Source organism: Melampsora larici-populina, assembly GCF_000204055.1.
Source record: "Melampsora larici-populina 98AG31 unplaced genomic scaffold MELLAscaffold_28, whole genome shotgun sequence".
Taxonomy (NCBI): Eukaryota; Fungi; Basidiomycota; class Pucciniomycetes; order Pucciniales; family Melampsoraceae; genus Melampsora; species Melampsora laricis-populina.
Window position 1 is genome coordinate 589,585 of NW_006768792.1, and position 19,730 is coordinate 609,314.

Consider the following 19,730-nt stretch of genomic DNA (forward strand, 5'->3'; position numbering starts at 1 on the left):
GTAAAGTTTTGCGAAATGATCCGTTGAAACCAATGTGGAGACCCAACCGAGCGTCTTGAGATTGACTGAACGGATCCAAGAAAGGTCTTCAGTAGGAGTTCTCGAAGCCTCGGACACGCTGACGTCTTCATGGGCTTGATGTGAAACCTGAATAGCAGGTGTGGATTGGGAATTGGGAAGATAATCAAATGATGTTTCTGGGGCCGAGTGGTGTGTTTTAGTTGCCCGACTGTCGAGGTAAGCATCGACTCGTTCAAAGAATCCCGTTGGTGTGACCTCGACGCAAAGATTTATGACACGAAGATAGTTCCCAAATGCTACTGAGTCCATCTTGTCCAAAAGCTTTGAGCCCCAGGTTAGTACGTTGGATAATAAATGAACGCCTCGTTCGGTATTTTTGGTCATGGTCTGGGGAAAGACATGTAGTAAATCATTGAATGGCAGAGCACTTGAGAACTCGATCAAAGCTCTCAGTTCTAACCGATTAGGCAACGTGGGAATGGAGAAAATGTGGAGGAGAAAGCATTGGAGGTTGGATTGTAGGGTTTCGGGGGCAACTGTGGCGTCAGACTTGAGCTGAAGAGGTAACAATGATAGGGCAAGTGCAACTGGGACCGTCCGATTGCCTACTTTCTCGTTGAGATCCTGTGTGACCGGGCAGATTAGTTGGATAAGCCTATGCGTCAGTAATATGGACACGGTTCACCATAAAGATAAATCAAGGTCCGAGACAAACATACGAAAGCCAGAAGATGGGCTCTCAATCTACGCCAGTATTCATCTGGGCCCACTCTTCGCAATATACATAAGATATCGGAAGGACTCGATGTCCTCATGATTTCTTTGACAGCCTCCAGGAGTAGTATAGAGTGTTCTGATCGAGGATAATAAGCAATGAAGTTCAGAATTTCATCAATCATGATGGGCAAGATTGCATCTTTCCACGATTTTCCTAGCTGGCCGTTATCCATTGCGTATTTCCGGTAAGGCGGAGTAGGTTTGAAGAGGATTAATTCGTTAGTCCATTGGACCAGGCGTTCGTGATCGGAGTAATCAGAAGGTGTGAAGAAGACCAGGATCAATCTTGATAACGTCAAATGATATTCGGGTAAGGTAGATTGGTTAGATGAATTAGGGATGACTGAATTGATAAGGTGATCGAATTCTTTGCGGAGTTCAACCTTGGTCTGACATGCGATACGCCTGGATCGCCAAAATGCCTAAATGAGAATTCCAAGTCAAGATGATCAACGGGCTGATTTCTCCAGATTGCATCAAATGATGATTGATTACCTGAATGGCTGAGACAGCAGTTTGTTGTCGTTTAAGATGCTCCCTCAGTTGACGTTCTTCTTTAGCTTTCCTCATGATCTCAGTTGGGTTCATTGAGGAGGTATTAGGAGATTGACCGCCAAGATTGATCATTGGTCTTGATCTACTTGATCCCGTGAAGGAATACATCCTGTTGAGTTAATAAGTTGAGTCTTGTTGAGTGTTGATTTGAAGAAAGGAAATGATGAAAACAGGAGATGACGTTGAGAACAAAGTCAACTTGCTCATAACCAACTCCACTTCCATCAATCACCGCATATAATTACATACAACTCATGTGATTACACATGGGAATATCAGATCTAATGACATAATAAATCCCTTTTGTTTCCAAGAAACTTGGATGACCGATCCCTTTACTCAGCAGATGATGTGAAGTGAGTCACTTTCTGAACCTCACCCACACCAGTCTGACTGAATTCCACTAGCTCCCTGCCCCGGATGCAGTCTCGGCATTGTACCTCAAAAATTCTAACACACAGTGGTCACAAACATCATGAATGAATAAATCCTTCACTCCAGGTATCTCCTGGGCAGTCCAAATTGTAGATATGAAGGTGGTAAATTTGAAATAAGATGCACAACAACTGTTCTTGAAACTCCAGGTATAAAGAGAACTGCATTGTTCCCTGAATCCCTTGCAAGTCTCATTCATGGAAAGGATGGGATGACTGAGATCCTACTGCTTGCCAAGATGCTATCTCTGTTCATCTTCCAGATAGGAGGTGGGTACACAAATTCCAGGAGAGAAAAATTGTGAGCAAGTCTTGACGCATGTGGTGGAGCCCTTTGTTTTGCCCCAAAGTGTGTGGCACACTTAGCTGTCTGCATTGCACACCACCTGGTCCACAGGCTAGATTTTTTCCCTCTGAACATTGAAGTAAATATTTTACAGTCCAAACTGAAATGAAGAATGATCTTTGAGTTTGAAAGGTATTTTTTATCATCATTCTCCTTGTTCTCCTTGTATTTTCTAACCATCCATCTCACGCTGATCTGAATCCACCAAAACATTTCTAGTTCAATCATCTCTCAAGCTGATCACAAACCTGCAATCTCAGAAACATAATACATAACAAAGATCCTAAGACCAACAAGCCATCTCTCTGGCTTTTCCTACCCTTTCCCCATGGCTTGAGCTGACCTGTCAAACTATGACTTGTGGTCTGTAAACAACCCTCAAGAGCTCTAAAAGTTTGCTGTACATTTGGGGTATACCCTGCGTCTGTATCAATTTCTGTTGCATGGTTTCGTGCCACCCTTCCTGTCTATCCCCTCACTGTCATGTCCATTGAGCTCTGTTGAGTTCCAGCACCATTCCCAAGTTGAAATCTCAGTACACACTCTGGTACACCAAGCTTGAATTTATGGTGGAGAAAGGAGTTGAAAGAAGGGTGTGTACTTTGAAGCTCATGACCTCACAAAATGATATTTTTAAATAGGAAAGGTTGGACAAGAAATTTTCCAGGATGGTCTTTCATGGATGAATCAAGTGCAATTTAGACTTTTTGTCCTAAGCATTTGGATGTTTTGTCTTAGCCAAAACTGTTTTTGCACAAAAAGGAAAACAAATTTTGGCAATACATGTGGACATCGAAAAAGGATATGCAATCAATCTGAATGCAAAATTTCCGTTTCATTAGAGCTCATCTCAACCCTTGCCGTCCTTCATTTTCCGCAAGGCTGAATCATACCTCAATCTTCAGAATGTCAAGCCAGTCTGCTATCAAATCTGAAGTCAATGAACTTGCTTCCAAGTCTATCGATACTTCCAAACCAATCACGACGATCACTACACATCAACAATATCATTCATCAGGTCTAAATGAATCTGATTTATTAAACGATCCAATCGAACTCTTTCAACGTTGGTTTAAAGAAGCGCGAGACTCTAACTTAGTTTCAGAACCCGAATCAGTTTGTCTTTCGACTTCTACTCCCGACGGTCGAGTGTCAAGTCGATTTGTACTTCTTAAACGGATCGATAATCGAGGTTTTGTTTTCTTTACAAATTATGAAAGTCGTAAAGGTCAAGAAATGGAATCTAATCCTAGAGCTTCAATGGCTTTTTATTGGGGTCCACTTCATCAACAAATTCGTATCTGTGGTCAAACTTCTAAGATTTCGATTTCTGAAACTGCACAATACTTTAATACGCGACCGATCGGATCTAGGATTGGAGCTTGGGCTAGCCCCCAATCTAAGGTATTATCAACTCGCGATCAATTGATGAACATCGTTTCCGAGCGAGAGAAAATCTTTGGGGTTAAACCTGGAAGTGTTGATAGGGAAATCGCTACAGAAGATGATATTAAGGCGGAAGTCCCAGTACCATCACATTGGGGAGGGATTTTACTTGTTCCGGATGAAATTGAGTTTTGGGTTGGTCGACCAAATCGATTACATGATCGGTTTCGTTATGAACGTACCTTGTCCGAGGATGGAAATGTCTGCTCAGCATGGACGAAAAATCGTTTAGCACCATGATGCCAATATATCCCCACAGTGTGTGATAATTTCCTTGCACTTATTTACACATCACTTATCATTCAATATGTTTATTCCAGTATCTAATTCATTTTCTTTCAGAGAGTATTAAGATGAACTTCACAAAACATAGGCACCCACATGGTTAAGGTATCGACTAAAGTCAGCTGCAGATGTGTCTCGAGTTGGAACAAGGCGCTGTTAGCTGCTTAGAACATTGTGGTATAGATCGCCTCAAATCGGGTATTTAGGGACTTTGTATCTTGTGTTTCCTTCTCATTGATGAAATGTAAAGTTTTAGGTTTGTATGTAACTCATTAAGGCTTTTCAGACGCGCAACAGGGTCTGGTTGACTAATTACTCAAACTTATCTCGAAAAAGTATTTCAACAGCTGGTTTGTTGATACATGCTTCCAACAATGGCAGTGAAGAGACTGAGGACAGGCGGGCTACAGTGGCTGCACACAGCTCAGATACATATGATCATAGGTTGGGAAACGAGTCACCGCAGTCACTCAGGAAAAGATAGGGAAATCTGCTTAATGAGCTTGAAGTTCATAGTTCCATGGGAGAAGACAAACTCAAAGCTCGTCAGCGTGTGTTTAGGTATCCTGCTGAGAGAAGTAAAGCAAGTGAAAGGCAAAATAGGAAGACAGCTTTGATACAATTAGGACTTATAGGTGATGATTTACGGAGATCCCTTATCTAAACTTGTTGTATGCGTGTTCCAGTGTTTGATTGTTTACACTGGTGTTACATATATGAGGTTTTTGTCTTCTTGACCTTCTACTTTCCTTCATCGGATTCGAATACTCACATCTCATCCAAAATGATTTCTCCTCGATTCTCATCACTGCGGTGGCGGTCTTGACAAGGTAGCTTACGAGACTATCTCTGCAAGTTCATGACAATCTGACAGTGCAATCCATGGCAGCCAAGTTGGAAAACATCGCAACTCATGCACGTTCGCGTGCCTCGCTCACGATGGGTCATATTTTGGAAAGCGGCTTCCTAATCTTGACTTTTGATCTAATCCGAGGTAGAGAGTTCCAGAAACTTTGGCTCCCGACAAACCCTTGCGAGCCGCAGCGCATGAGCGCCCCTTGTCTTACCGTATTACGATTCAAGAAGCATCTATGGCGTGTTTTCACAAAAGTTAATCCTCACGACAAGTTTTCAAAATCTGAATGGCATGTGGATATCTATGTGTGCCACTGCTAGAAATAGATGCAGACGATGATAGGAGGCGGGTCATCGAGACAATCGCCTCGATCTCGTTCCGCAGCGTCGAGCGTCTGAAACACAGTTAGCTTGAGCTTCAGCACTTGGTGTGATAATATTAAAAGGGAAGCTTTATCAATGAACTCCTTGCCTGACCTCACTGAAACAATTGTTACCGATGCTGTCCACACAACATAACGAAGGAAAGCTTCTCCCAACTCGCCAATCGAAAGCCTCTGTGGATGAAACATTTACACTTGATTCACTCCCCGGCTGATCCTTTCGAGGGAACACGAGGAGATATAACATGATACATCTGAGGCTTAAGAGCCTGGTCGAGTCATGCTGAGTACAATGCTAGAAAGCTTTTCAACTTTTTTGTCATTTTTTTCCTCTTTCACATCCGTCTTTTGACTACTCGACATAGTACTCTTGCGACAACAACCCTTGAGACCACAGGTCTATTTGCAACCCAAAGATTTGCACAGATCGAATCACAACACAGTGAAGGCCACTTGCCTACCTGAATGAATTGACTCAACTTGAGATCAAAACATCATCATCTTGATCAAATAAAACAGCATCAAATCTTCATATCTTTCTTCATCCTTCCCCTTGTTATTTTCATCATCTTATTTTTGATCTGATCTTTATCACATACTTGTGGGAATGCCTTCACCAGGGCTTGCAATTCTTGTGATATGCCTAAGATTTTGGGGATTGGGTACGCAGTTTGCGCTAGTTGAGGCAGCTGGTGGTTCAGCAGATGGCCAGAATGGTGTGATTATTCCTACCCCAACGGGCTCTAACACAGCAGGAACCAATAATCAAAACAATCCCAGTGGCTATGGCACAACAGGATCCAATAACCAAAACAATCCCAGTGGCTATGGCACAACAGGATCCAATAACCAAAACAATCCCAGTGGCTATGGCACAACAGGAACTAATAATCAAAACAATCCCAGTGGCTATGGCACAACAGGATCCAATAACCAAAACAATCCCAGTGGCTATGGCACAACAGGATCCAATAACCAAAACAATCCCAGTGGCTATGGCACAACAAGATCCAATAACCAAAACAATCCCAGTGGCTATGGCACAACAGGATCCAATAACCAAAACAATCCCAGTGGCTATGGCACAACAGGATTCAATAACCAAAACAATCCCAGTGGCTATGGCACAACAGGATCCAATAACCAAAACAATCCCAGTGGCTATGGCACAACAGGATCTAATAATTCAAACAACCCCAGTGGTGCTTACGGTTCGGGAGTTTCCGCCATGTCGAATTCCAGCTTTCCAGGCACAGCCAATCAGAATAAGTGGGACTTGTCAATCGATCCTTGTGGTACATCGGGGGCCATGTCATTAACACCTGAGCTGTGGGCAAGTGAAAGGATTGACGAATACATGGAATACAAGAAAGAACTTAGAAATTTTACCATCCTTCAATACGCCACTTCTTTGGGGATGCCCAACTTTTACCCTGGTATTGGCTTCCCGGTACAGGCCGGTCAGATTTGTTACCCAGCAATTGGGAGGGATTACTTGATCATGTATGCGGTAGAGAAATGGAATACGTTCATGAACTCAATGTATATTGCAGTGGAGACCACGACACTGATGTTAATGGGTAAAGCTTCAATGTATTTTTGACGGGATATGGATCAAATTTCTCAGAATGTTTCATTGATACTGACATGTTCTTTGTGATTTATTCTTGTGATGCTGAATTGATTTCCAACTGCAGACGTATCGGCAGGAATTGTCGCTGATTTGTAAGAGAGCTGAAAAGCACATTCACTTTTCCTCCCTGGAATACCTGTCAAGTCAAGGGTTTGTGTTGATGTGTTTATCTTTGATTGGCATCAGTATCCCTCCAGGAATTGGATCCGAAAGTTCAATAATGGGATTCGCAATAGCGACCATTGTTGTTGGGATTGTAGGTCAGTCCATTTCGCCAGTCTTTCCTCGTTGTCACTCTTTGTACCATATGAATACGAGAAATCAGTTACCATTTACTGAATTTGTTTGTCTTTGGGCGTGGTCTAGGAATGTTTACTGGTCCGCTTGCTCCATATGTCTATCAGACGGGTGTTGGTGCAAAAATGGCTCAAGGTATCTCAGATTCTGCCAAGATGGCAGGTGCGATTGTGATGGAAACACAAGCACAAAGAAAAGCCTACGTTGCAGGTCGGGCAGCCGCACAAGCAGGTAACATGGCCAAAGTTGAAGCTGCCATGAAAGCTGGAGAAATCAACACACTCAGGAGAATGGTCTATAACGGACAAGACCTTGTCGCCAATAGTGAAAAGTTTCCCGACTTCATGATTTCGCCGGGGAAGATGGCCAAGATCAACAGGATGTTGGGATATGCCGATAACACACCGCGCCCAGTTATAAACAGAGGAGGAGCTGACGCTACAAAGACTTCTCAGACAGCTGGTTCTGGAAATGATGGGGTACAGGCTACCAAAAGCGCAGCTCAACCTGCTACACTTCCAGCATCAAACCCGACGGCAAGAATGAGAAGACGCAACAAGAGGTCATATGAAATGAAAACGGATCCCGGATTTGAAACAGAGCTCCAAAAGAGGAGTCATCGACACATGAAGAGGGGCATTCCTAATGTTTACACCTATGTAAGGGTGTCATGATCTATGTGGATCTCCGTATAGACTGGGCTAATGTGGCATTGGGCTTTTCTAATGATGCTAACCAACAGACTAGATGGAGTTTTCTTTGTACTCATCTAGCAAGGCTTAGAAATCAGATACAGGCATTTATTTCCATGAGTGCCGCAATTGCAGTTGAAGCACCATTTTGGAGTAAACAGGGGATTGCCCCACTGGTATATGGAGGTGCCTATCTGGTTCCCAATCCCTCGTACACCGAATTGGAGCAGCGTCACAAGGCACTTGGAATGATTGCAATAATATCTGAACTCTTTGTTTCTTTGGTATGCTTTCACCCAATCATCTCAACGTGAAATCCCCACTCATATATATTCAATCAATTTGTGGATGCAGGACTACATAGGTATCATAGGATTGGTTTGTCCCAAGTTATACTTGCTACCATTATCCATACACGTGTCTTACTGTACATTCTCAACAAACTTGCCGCGCAGACCCCTTGTGATGGCCCAGGTCCCACTCCAATCAATGGAGATCGCGGTCCACTAAGGGAATGTGACGACAAAGGAATGTAAGTATTCCAAAACAAAGGTACTATGGATTATAAGGATACTAAAGCATTTACCCCAAATTATTACACCACATTTTATCAAAAAGATCTTGGTCAATCGTCAAAATCCTACCAAAGGACAATTACGATGCTTGGGTTCATAAACCAAAGCTCCTACAAGAGAAATACCAATACGGAACCATGGATTTGGTCAAACGAGCATGGGATTGTCAGGTACAGTACGGAGTTTATGGGAACAACAGGTCAGTTTTTGAAATAAATGCAATAGGATTAATACAATTGCTAAAAGACTATATAAATCTTAATCCCAAATGAATCAACAGCGCACCGTAAGAAAACACTTCTATATTTTTCCTTTTAATTATTCTTGATAAAAGACTGATTAAACTTCTTCTTCTTATCTTTAGGACGGTGATTGACGCGAACTCACCTTGTGCTTTTCAATTGCCAACTTGTGATTTCACCAATCAAGGTCGGTTTTGAAAACTTCTTTTGGCAAAACAGATTCAATGGATTATGAAGCTAACATCGAGTGTATCAATTTGATAGATTTTAAGAATAAGTTCAACAAGGACCATCCATTGTCCGCCTGCCGAGATGTTTTCCAGCTTCCTATATGAGAAAAGAGTGTTTTGAAGAGCATCTGTGACTAAACCTGCCACTAGTCGGATGCCAGGATCTGGTGGGTCTTGAAAGGTAAACTTTTCACCTCATTGATCTTCTTCAGGAATTGCTCTGGATTAGTTTCAGAAATTTGATAGAGCATGAGCTATGCATGCATGCATGAATACCTTGGATGGTGCGATTGTTAACTTGTTTGAATTCTCTTGAAAAAGATATCATTATCACGTTGGACAATTTATTTCTTATCAACAGACATTACACCCCAATTCCTCCCTTTGTTTCATCCAAACATTTATCATACCACGATCTTTGACATGTATGTGAACCTAATGTGATTGTGCCAATTCTTTGGCGATATCCTCACAAGAGCGTATCAATTAATAAATCCAAGGCACGCAGACTCCACCTGTGTCCACCTGATGACTCGGACACTATCCGAAGAAGAAAGAAGCTGTATGTACGGAGAGTGTCCGAAACGCCCCTGTGTAGCCGAGTAACCGGAGAGCTGCAGCTCTCGTAGTTTTTTTTTTCTCTAAGTCCCATTTCATCATATACCCCCCTGCCCACTTCACCAGCTCACCATCACGTACCACTGCTTTGACTAAGTGCCTGGCCCACCACCTCACCACCTAAACAAAACCCACCACCTCACCGGCAACCTCACCACCTAAACAAAATTCACCATGTCTCGACAAACCTTACAACCTAAACCAAAACCCACCAGCTCTCGAAAAACCTCACCAACCTCACCACCTCAATAAACTAACCACACCACCTGTGGTATAAGACTTTGCCTTTGCTGCCGTCACTATCAATACATCCATGCTCAACACTTCACATCTTCAGACGATCCACTACCACCAATCACTCAATGATTGCTTCGGTCGAGTCCGCACATCAGGCATCAACTCACTCGCTTCTCTTTCTTTGCCTCTACGCAAACGCACGTACGTATGCTTTTCTTCCCTATTGATTCCTCTTGGTCAAGTCATGTACTTACTCAGCCTTACTTTCTGATCTCCAATGAAGGTACATCAAACTGTGTCTCTCAGCGATACCCAGAATGCTCAAATTTATCCTCAACTCCTTTTGAGTATTTTCTTTAAGCCTTCACAGAAGGTTCAGGCTGATAATCATAATCCGTATCTCCTTTGTGTCAGTGTCACATAGTTTGGGACTTTAGTTACCTGTTAATCACTTCCATCCTCAACTTCCGACACCAACTGACAGCAATTACCTCGTGATGACACATTCGATGATGCCAAACCCTTCACCAAAATCAACCTCCCAGTCTTGTCTCTTTCATATTCATAGTGTAATACGTATAATCTGCATATACTCATGAGATTTGATCAATGAACATATGTACACAAATCACCAGTCTATGACAATTTAAATACCAAATCACCTTCAAACATACAGACACAAAAGAATGACTTGTATTCAATGAAAGAACGAGCGAGAAGATGAGAATACCATATGATCAAATTGAATTGAAAACAATCTTTAAGCCATCAATAGTACAAAGTACAAAAATATGAACAAGCTCCAAACAAAGACACAGACAACAGTGATAAATGTCGTGAGAGGATGAGAATAGAACATAAACCTACCAGATGGAATCACATATTCTCCAAGTCGTCTTCCCCCATTTCAAAATTCTCGGAAGTGTACAAATCGTCTTCCTCTGCCTCGGCTTCGTTTTCTTTAACCATGTCGCGCTCTTCTCCCTCCACAATCGTCGCTAAAACTTGTTCCCAATGTCCGAATTGCGCTTCCATAAGTGATTTCCATCTAGTAATGAGGACCTGATCGTCTCTCAATCTCGACCCGCTGCTAAGGTACACTGCAGTCGACCTAATCAAAGTAACCAGGTCTGGATTCCAATGGAACCAAAGCCGGCGCATTTCCTTTGATAGTCCCAAGCGCAAAGATGCAGCCGTGTTAACATTTATTTCATCTATTCCAGTGATTTAGAGAGTGATCAGTTCCAGATCAAACAATGAATCAATATTAGACAGGGCTCACCTTCGCCAGCAGGAGTTTGTTGATCAATAGAGTCAATCTTTGACTGGTAATCTACCGCCCACTGTGTCAACTGTCGCACCTCACGCGCGATCCGACAAAGCTCCTCTCGTGAAGAGCGTAGGGACAAGTAAAGCTGGATACCTTCGCGCGTTGGCAGGTCGCTTGCCCATGGCTCACCTGGATGACTAAGAGTTGATCCACCAGACCAGAAAAGATCGGTAATCTCCATTTTTTCTACCTCAGCCAGGGAGGGGTCATCCAAGAGAGGTGTGGGTGCAAACTTTTCGTTGTAAGCCTTGACTCGTCGATGATAGGTGTTGAATTTTGCTTTCAATACTTTACTCATCTTTGACTTTATTTCGCCCATTCGTGCCTGGCTTGTGCTTCCTGTAGTTTGAATTTTAGTGTTATCTGTATTGTGTTGATTGAGAAGCGGACAGACTTACCAGAAGTCCGCTCAGCACGACGTCGAGCCTCAATGACACCCACCCTCGCCTCATAGAGCTTACTCTTAGCTACTTGGAGAGCCAGCAAGGGCTTTGCTCGATCATCTGAAAAGGATCAAGTATTAATAAAAGCCACTCATATACAGGCGATCAGATGGCGGTGTTACCTGTGAGGCCAGTGAGCTCCAAGAACTCCTGGGTTCCCAGCTCAGCCGCCGCATTGTGGATCTGGGTTTCCATGAGCACCAAAGACTGGGGAATATTGAGAAGTTCCTGCTTCTCCCGACCTGTCCGTGCCCGCTTCTTTTTCAGTTTCAACTTCCTGAGGTCCTCACTGAGAGAAAGGCAAAATATACATCAAATTTCAGTGTAGTTACAGAAGATGTCACATGCCTAGGGATCACTTACCGAGCCTCAATAAGCTTCTCCTCCATGTTGAGGAGATCAATCATACGCTCCTTTTTTTCCCTTGCCGTCCTGCTGATTACATCCATCTGAGTAGCCCTTTGTTGATCCCACTGGACACTTAGGTATTCTACAGTATGTCCATGCTCGGTCCTCAGCTGGTGCAATGCACTTTCAGCATTTGAGAGCCGAATTTGTGCTTTCTTCAAATGCGAGACCATGGACTGTACTTTGTTTGAAATGATACATTTCAATATTATATCTGTACAAAATAAACGCTAACTTACCTGCTTTAAAACGATTGCGATTATTCCAATGGAGAGCCCGGAGATTGATGCTTTCGAGCCGATGTTTGCTTGTAGCGTAGCGTAGAGGTGATATAAGGGGGGATAGAAACGACCAAATCCTTTCCAGTCCTTCGCCGTCCGAAAGGCCCCACCCAGTGTTTAATCGTGGATTATAAGCTAATTGACACAGCCACTCGTGTACATATGCGTGAAAGACGCTAGTACCAAATTTGAGCCGGCCTTCACCTCTTGCTTTAGCAAATTGTTTGCGCTTGGTTATGCAAATAAACAATAAGAGACAACACGAGCACAAAAGTACGACCAAGGTCTGAGCAGACATACCTTGAGGATTCCCTTTTCAATATTACACCCTATATCGTAGAGCAAACCAACTTTATTCGCACCCAATCCTCGGTTATCAGTCACCTCCAACAACCATTCCACCAACGCAAGAGCAAAACAACTCCTACAGAAAGCAAAATTGATCAGTTTACCTTTGAATGCACTTTGCAAAAAGACCATCGGGGTACTTTTCACCACTTTGTTTTATGTTTGCAAATTTTAAAACATGATCGTGGCGACACGCCATGCCGAGCAAGCCCGTATCATCATTTCCGCTCCAATGATTTTTGTCCCGCACATCATCAGCTGCGGTGTGTCGCGCTGTACAAGGATCCTACCAGGGATAAAAGAGATCAGAAAAAATTAGGATTCTGGAACGTGGAATTGAGTTCTGGATATCAGGCCTGGGGATGTACCACATATTCATGGTCTTTTTTGATTTAGGACCAGTCTTCTGTATGAGTTCAGCCATCGATTCGACCTTTTCTGGTTTGATGAAGAGTTCCGGCGTTTCGGGATTGAGTCCAGGGATAGGTACACTCGCAGCAAGATGCCTTCTATGCTGAAAATTGCCATCGCAGCAGCATATGAAGTCGGGCTCGAATGCTTCTGTTTTGGCATCAGGAGCAGGTGGTCCAAAGCACCGTGGACAGTTGGCCGCGAGTTTGTCTAACTCATTGAGTTTCAGTAGAGTAAGCTCCCGTTTGCGAACAGCCGTTATCAGCCTTCGATATGCATCTGCTGCTGCACTCAGGGGTTTTCTCCACTCCCGAGCCTTGGTCAAGAAAGTGTACAGCAGTTAGATGATAGATCATAAATATCCATACCTCAGATGAATTGGTCCACTCACCCGATTGGTTCTTTTGGAGGTAATCACTGGGCAAAACCCGTCTAGCCACTCATCTAGAGCCAGGGCAAACGGCTCAGTCCGGACACAGCAGTACTTCCAGAGGATATGATGTATGCGAAGCATACCCAAACTGAATGCTGTCCTAGGGTGTACAGGCGAAGCTCCCATATAACCCATTTGGATTAATCTACCTTGGTCACTTTGACAGGCACAAAAATTGATGGCTCGCTGGGTTTGGGCTGTTCTCATTACGACAGTCATCATCTACTTGAAGTTGAGAGCTGAAGGCAATGACATTGATTAACTCACATGAAACATCAAGCAAGTCCACTAATCGTATACTACGGTCCTTCCCTCGGCATTCACATGGAGGCTTAGCATCACGCAGAGCTTCACTTGGATTGCACCAGTTCGAGGTACGATCTCGGCAGGCCAAAAATATTGGGAGGTTCAGCTGGTACTGTCGTATCCAGCGTTTTTCTTGTTCCAGCCTTCGAGCCTGAGCATACGAACTGTTGAGCAACGTGACTAGGGGATCTTCCTCTTCGACTACCATGTCGTCGCCATGGATCGGCTCGTCTATGTCCATCCAGCCGCCTGAGTCCTCTTGCGTCGGTGGGCCGAAGTTATCATTGTGAGTATCATCCAGTGTTAAGTCATTGTCTCCGGTATTTTTGTTGCGAGGAGCAAAAGTTCCGTCGGACAAAGATGATTGTCCAAGCAAGCTTTGGAGTCGACACTTAGTTTCTTTTAGTTCTGTCTTTCTGCGGTCGTGTACAAGCCTTTGAAGGTCAGTTGCGTTTTTAGGAAGTTTGCCAACACCCTTGAAAGAGGGGGCTTTTCGTTTTCCGGCCATGATCGAAGATCAAAGGATATGTGAAAGTATTGAAAGACCGTTTTGTCCACTAACTGTTTGGATTCACTGTTTTGATTGATCAGCCTCCACAATATTTCATAAAAAATTTGCCATTCCTGTCTGATCTCAGCCTAAAGCAAGCTATGTCCCCTGTCATTCTTCCCAATTAGGATACATCAATACAGAGGATGTTTCTGAAAAGATCTTCGCCTCTCCCATTCTGTCGGGTCCAATTGATTACATAGGAAACTGTGTTCCTCATCTGATACCTGATATCTTACCTGAATGAATGATATAACTCGGTGATTTTCTTATCCTGAATCAAGCCATTTAACTGGTACTACCGCTTAACTTTGAGGTACAGGTGAGGATGAAAACTTGCGGACAAATGTCCTTAACCTTTTCAAGGGTCCTGATCCGGTTTTGTGATCAAGCCATTTAACTGGTACTACCGCTTAACTTTGAGGTAAAGGTGAAGATGAAAACTTGTGGACAAATGTCCTTAACCTTTTCAAGGGTCCTGATCCTTTTTTGTGATCAACAATGGTCTTTGTTTTGTATAGCCTGTGTTCACAAACACAATGTCTCAGACAATCTGTACAGTCAAACCTGTGCAAATGCATACCTGTGCAGATGCATAATTGGCCATTTTGCATAAGGCTTGGGTTCCACCAAGCTGGTGTGGGCCAAAATTCAGATTAATGCATAATATAATACTGAATAGCCTTTTGGCAGAAAAATCCATATGTTGGTGGTCATAATGCATAAAGCCCCGGGGCCGGCCCCGGGGCTTCCTGCGATCTGGAAGACAAAAATTTGTCAAATGAGCAAGCTGTACATTTGTACATCTCATAGAACTTCCTGAACTCGATTTTTAAGGATCATTGTACACATCTACAATACACGCCGCACTTGTTGCCTCCTTTGAAAGACCCAATACATACAGATAACTTTTTTGGTTTTGTTGAGCATGGTCATAATGCATATTTTTGTGCACTATGACCATAATGCATAAAGTTATGCATTGACAGAAAACCTGTGCAAATGAATGAACGGTCAAATTGCATAGAAAAACTCGTCCACCCAAATTATGCATTTGCACAGGTTTGACTGTACCTTGTTTACCTACAGCCGTTCCCGAAAAGGTTGCTTTTTTGAATTTTTTTTTTGGGGCGGTTAGGGCTGTTAAGATCAGATAGGGTCAGATTTTACTCAGCTTTTGTATCAGACACCACCAGATTGGAGATCCACCTGTAATCTTGTACGTCATCCCAGCCATCCCACTCCACCACCCTCTTGTGTTCTTTTTTCTCTCGATCATTAATCCAACCTCGCCTTCTTTAGGCAATAAGTTTCTTCCAAATGGGTCAAAACAAAGATGACGACGAGATCGAGATCGAGAATCCTAGACAAGGGCGATTGGCTGGTCAACATGCAGCCCTTCGCCAACAAATCCGTAATGATCCATCCCATTGCAATATGGATCAACGTCTTAATCCAACAGCAACACACTTGATGGCAGCAAATCAAGCAAGAAGCACGTCAATTTTCTTCTTCACCCTTGTCATATTTAGACTTTGTTCTAGCTGACCATGATAAATTTTCATTCCGCCATCCAGATGCGACTCACTCGATCTACGAGGCGCGCGAAATCCGCCGTGAGAGCTTCATGCAGGCAGCAGCACAAGGCCGTGAAAACTTTGAGGATTGTGAGCCAATCCATTTCAAACTGTGTCTTTTTGTTGTATGAATACTGACCTTTTTTAACAGCTCATCGTGATCCTATGCTGGACCATCATCGCAGCACTGGAAACTTCAGTAGTGCATTGGCCGACCCTCGACAATGCGGAGCTCAAGCTCAATCCAAATATCACCCTGAGTGTGGCATCCTTCAATCCGGTTCAGGATCTATGACCAACGATACACCAGTCTGGGATTTCAACCCACCCAATCGATCTCAACCCCGTAATCCTCATATCATACCGAGTCAGACTTCAAATGAGCTGCCGATCAAGATGTCAACACTTCGAGTCTTTCATGAGGCCTATCTACATGGCCCAAAGGATAAACCGAGCGCATCAACTAGCAGAGCTCCGTCAAAACAAACCCCTGAAAAACTCGGATGGAACTGTGACAAAACTAAAAAGGAAGATACTGGACCCGAGCATTACATCACTGTTGATTTGAATCATTCATCTCCTCAGAAAGTCATAGAATTGATAGTTACATCCCTTGACCGAGTACTACCCAAGCTTGGTACTTATCTTTTCAATGTATCTGAACCCCAGTCCGTCTCTTGGCTCGGTATCACTCTTACTCCAAAATCTTACATCCGCGAGCAAAAGTACAACCTTCACAATAACACAGAATGGAATGATTTCAAGAAACTATGTATCGATTCCCAACCAAACTCCGTCGGACTTCTAGCTCAGATGGCCAATCCCGAACTCCAGGTTGCTGTAGAACATAGGAGAGAGAAAGTCAGCGGCTATATAGGCTCATGGAATACTCAACAAGCGATTGCTCAAAACCAGCCTGGTGGTTTGGCAAATTCACCGCCAACTAACCCTGAACACTTACCTTCGCGTGTTACTGCTGAATTAAAAGAGATTCTAACTAAAAACGGCACTGAACAATGTCTACTCAGACATCCTACAGACTCCAAGAAATGGACAGTTATGACGCCTCGCAAGATCAAAATCTGGGTCGATGAGATTGTAAGTTGATTTTTTTGATATCATTTACTGTAATTTTGCTCACAAGACTCCACCATATTCAGATAGCAGCACGTAAAGAAGGTCGTAACAATATCACTGTAGACATTCCACCTCCCTTACCGTGCTTCAAGACATTCATCGGTGGAAGACTTCCTCCAGGCTATCGAGAGTTTCCAAACGATCCCCCACCAGCTGGATTCATGGCTGCTGCTCCAGCACCTATAGTACAAAACGAAGTCACTCTGATCGCCCCAGCTCAAGTAATTGATGACCGTATCTATCAAAGAAAGTACTCTGGAACCTTTGAAGAATTTTTAGATTATGCTGATTTTCCTGAAAGCGATACCAGCTTGAGGGCAAACTTAAATACAGGGCATTACACTCGTTGGAGCGATCTCAAGCCAGGTCCTGATATGAACATTGCTGAATTAAAGCTTATCGGAATCCCTCCAGGCAATGCAAGTCATCTCCTTTCTAGTGCAGTTAGGTACAAGAAGTTTTTGATGGAAAAGCTTGCTGCACTGGATGCGCAACAGCTTTGATTCATCAGTGCAATCTGCTTCCATTTCTCTCAGTTTTTATTTTATCTTTTATTTAGAACGGCTTTAATCTATTGCATTCCTCCTGTCTACAATGTTCTGCTTTGATAGCTCGATTTTTTGTTCGTTCTTTGTTTGGGTTTCTTCTGCTTTGATAGCTTGTCTTTTTGTTTGTTCTTTGTTTGGGTTTCTTCTCCTTTGATAGCTCGTTTTTTTCTTTGTTCTTTATTTTGTTTTCTTCTGCTTTGATAGCTTGTTCTTTTGTTCGTTCTTTATTTTGTTTTTCTTCTGCTTTGATAGCTTGTTCTTTTGTTCGTTCTTTATTTTGTTTTTCTTCAATCTCTCATTAGTATTTGCTTTTGATCTTATTAGCGTCTGGCTCATTTTCTTTGTAATCAAAAGTACCAATAAAAAAGTTTTTGCTTGGCTTCCAATAACCAAAGCAGTGAGATTGAGCCAACACCACGCATACATAAAGGCCATGAAAGACATTCGAATGAACATTTCAATTTGTATTATTTATATCAGAATGTCAACCTCAATAAATTCGCTTAGATATGTCAATCAGAAAAAGCAACTTTAATGATTGGCAAATAGAAACCTAATGGTGCTCTTAAGAAGACTGAAGGAGCATTGCAAATTGTATTAGAGCAAATAAATGACAACATCGTGTCTTTTCACATACAAAGTCACCAAACAACATCCAGTACAACTGCCATCATACTAAAATTCAAAGAAAATACACTGCTCTGACTAATTGAAGTTCACCAAAAGATCTTGATTGATATAATCATGATTTAGATTTGAACTATGAGGTAATTTACAATGAAGGGGTACATTTTGATTCATTCATTTGAAATAAATTTCCGAGGATAAGTCTTGAGAGACTGGTCAAGAGTGTGGTACGGAATGCGAGACGTTCCAAAGTGACAATGCGAAATTTCAAAAATCAAAAATCACAATTCCCGGGTGCGAAATTCAAAAATCAAAGACAAAACTACAGAAAATACTCAAATACAGGGATAAAACCCCTGTACTGGAGTAAAAATCAAGGCAGAAACCCCTTTTTGCCCAAATTTCCAGTGGTCAACACCATTTTCATTGCATTGTCACCTTTTGACAAAAAGTACCAGCAACACCAAAAACCAAAAAATCAAAAAACCAAAAATCAAAAATCAAAATCAAAAACCATAAAATACATTTCTGAAACTGTAACATTCAAACAACAATGTTAGATTCTACCACAGCCAAAAACCGCATGTTGGCCAGCCAGCTACAAGCTCAGTCTCACAGGTATCAACACCTCCGACCGGAGACATTCTACCTTCTGTATCAAGAGCTTCAAAGTACCTTCCTGTCTTGCTCTCCTCCAAAACCTCTTTCATCATCATCAATCTTCTTTGATTGTCCTTGATCTTCTTCAATCTTTGTCAACTGTCCTTGATCTTCTTCAATCTTGGTCAACTGTCCTTGATCTTCTTCTTTCTTCTTCGATTGTCCTCAATCTTCTTCAATCTTCTTAGATTTTCCTTGATATTCTTTAATCTTTGTCATCCGTCCTTGATCTGCTTCGTTCTTTGTCAACTGTCCTCGATCTTCTTCTTTCTTCATCAACCGTCCTCAATCTTCTTTTTTCATAGTTTCCACTCATCAAACTGGACCAACTAAAGACAGGATTTTAATCTTCTAAAATCTTCTCCAAACCTTTTTGAATGTTTTCAATGGTCTTCGATTGTCTTCAACCTTCATCAATTGTCTTCAACCTTCATCGATTGTCCTCAATCTTTGTCAATTGTCCTCAATCTTTGTCGATTGTCATCAATCTTCATCAACCATCGTCAATCATTGTCAATCTTCATCACTATTCTTTGATCATCCTCAATCTTCTTCACTATTCTTCAAGTGTCCTCAATCTTAATTAATACTAGCCAATTGGGCGGCAGGCACCGCCATGTCAAGCTCTGAAAACAAAGTTGCTTTTAGCTGTTTCCAATCCAATCCAAGCTGACTGATGTGAGCAATAATGCATGATCCTTCAAAGCCAAGCATACCAACATCAGGGGTTTCATATTCCCAAAAGCCGTAGCACACTATTGAGCATGATCATGTCAATTTTGTCATTTGAAACATACTATTGAGCCTATGTGGTTTGAAGCCTTTGATCATCATAAATTTTATATGGCAAAAATCAATTATCCCAAAAAAGCAACACATTATCCCAATTAGGACAGTGTTTAATCCTGGCAGTGAGAATTTGTTGAAGGTTTCCTACCTTTGACAATTGTAATTAGGTTGATATGGTGATGATGATAATATCACACCAATCAAAGCAGTGTTTATTTGAGATCAAACCAAGTAATGAACAATATCCTTTCTCCTG

General features: G+C 42.4%; 5 protein-coding genes across 5 annotated transcripts; 3 read left to right on the forward strand and 2 right to left on the reverse strand.

Moving 5' to 3' along the window:
• Nucleotides 1-2,973: 2,973 nt before the first annotated feature.
• On the forward strand, nucleotides 2,974-3,819 carry MELLADRAFT_49104 (uncharacterized protein; the record flags this gene model as incomplete). The annotated part of the gene is made up of 2 exons (XM_007411990.1): nucleotides 2,974-3,597; nucleotides 3,649-3,819. The coding sequence occupies 2 exons, from the start codon at nucleotides 3,040-3,042 to the stop codon at nucleotides 3,817-3,819; spliced, it is 729 nt and encodes a 242-aa protein (XP_007412052.1).
• A 2,037-nt stretch (nucleotides 3,820-5,856) lies between these two features.
• On the forward strand, nucleotides 5,857-6,321 carry MELLADRAFT_28986 (uncharacterized protein; the record flags this gene model as incomplete). The annotated part of the gene is made up of 1 exon (XM_007411991.1): nucleotides 5,857-6,321. A coding segment is annotated over one exon (465 nt), but the record flags the coding sequence as incomplete, so codon positions are not given.
• Nucleotides 6,322-10,502: 4,181 nt separating this feature from the next.
• MELLADRAFT_88667 (uncharacterized protein) lies at nucleotides 10,503-11,980 on the reverse strand (the record flags this gene model as incomplete). The annotated part of the gene is made up of 5 exons (XM_007412060.1): nucleotides 10,503-10,840; nucleotides 10,909-11,295; nucleotides 11,355-11,459; nucleotides 11,522-11,688; nucleotides 11,763-11,980. 5 exons carry the CDS (start codon nucleotides 11,978-11,980, stop codon nucleotides 10,503-10,505), a joined length of 1,215 nt encoding a protein of 404 aa, XP_007412122.1.
• A 742-nt stretch (nucleotides 11,981-12,722) lies between these two features.
• MELLADRAFT_88668 (uncharacterized protein) lies at nucleotides 12,723-14,094 on the reverse strand (the record flags this gene model as incomplete). Its single annotated transcript, XM_007412059.1, has 3 exons — nucleotides 12,723-13,163; nucleotides 13,239-13,429; nucleotides 13,548-14,094. The coding sequence occupies 3 exons, from the start codon at nucleotides 14,092-14,094 to the stop codon at nucleotides 12,723-12,725; spliced, it is 1,179 nt and encodes a 392-aa protein (XP_007412121.1).
• A 2,374-nt stretch (nucleotides 14,095-16,468) lies between these two features.
• Nucleotides 16,469-17,782, forward strand: MELLADRAFT_75152 (uncharacterized protein; the record flags this gene model as incomplete). The annotated part of the gene is made up of 2 exons (XM_007411992.1): nucleotides 16,469-16,811; nucleotides 16,874-17,782. The coding sequence occupies 2 exons, from the start codon at nucleotides 16,527-16,529 to the stop codon at nucleotides 17,351-17,353; spliced, it is 765 nt and encodes a 254-aa protein (XP_007412054.1).
• Between the last annotated feature and the right edge of the window lie 1,948 nt (nucleotides 17,783-19,730).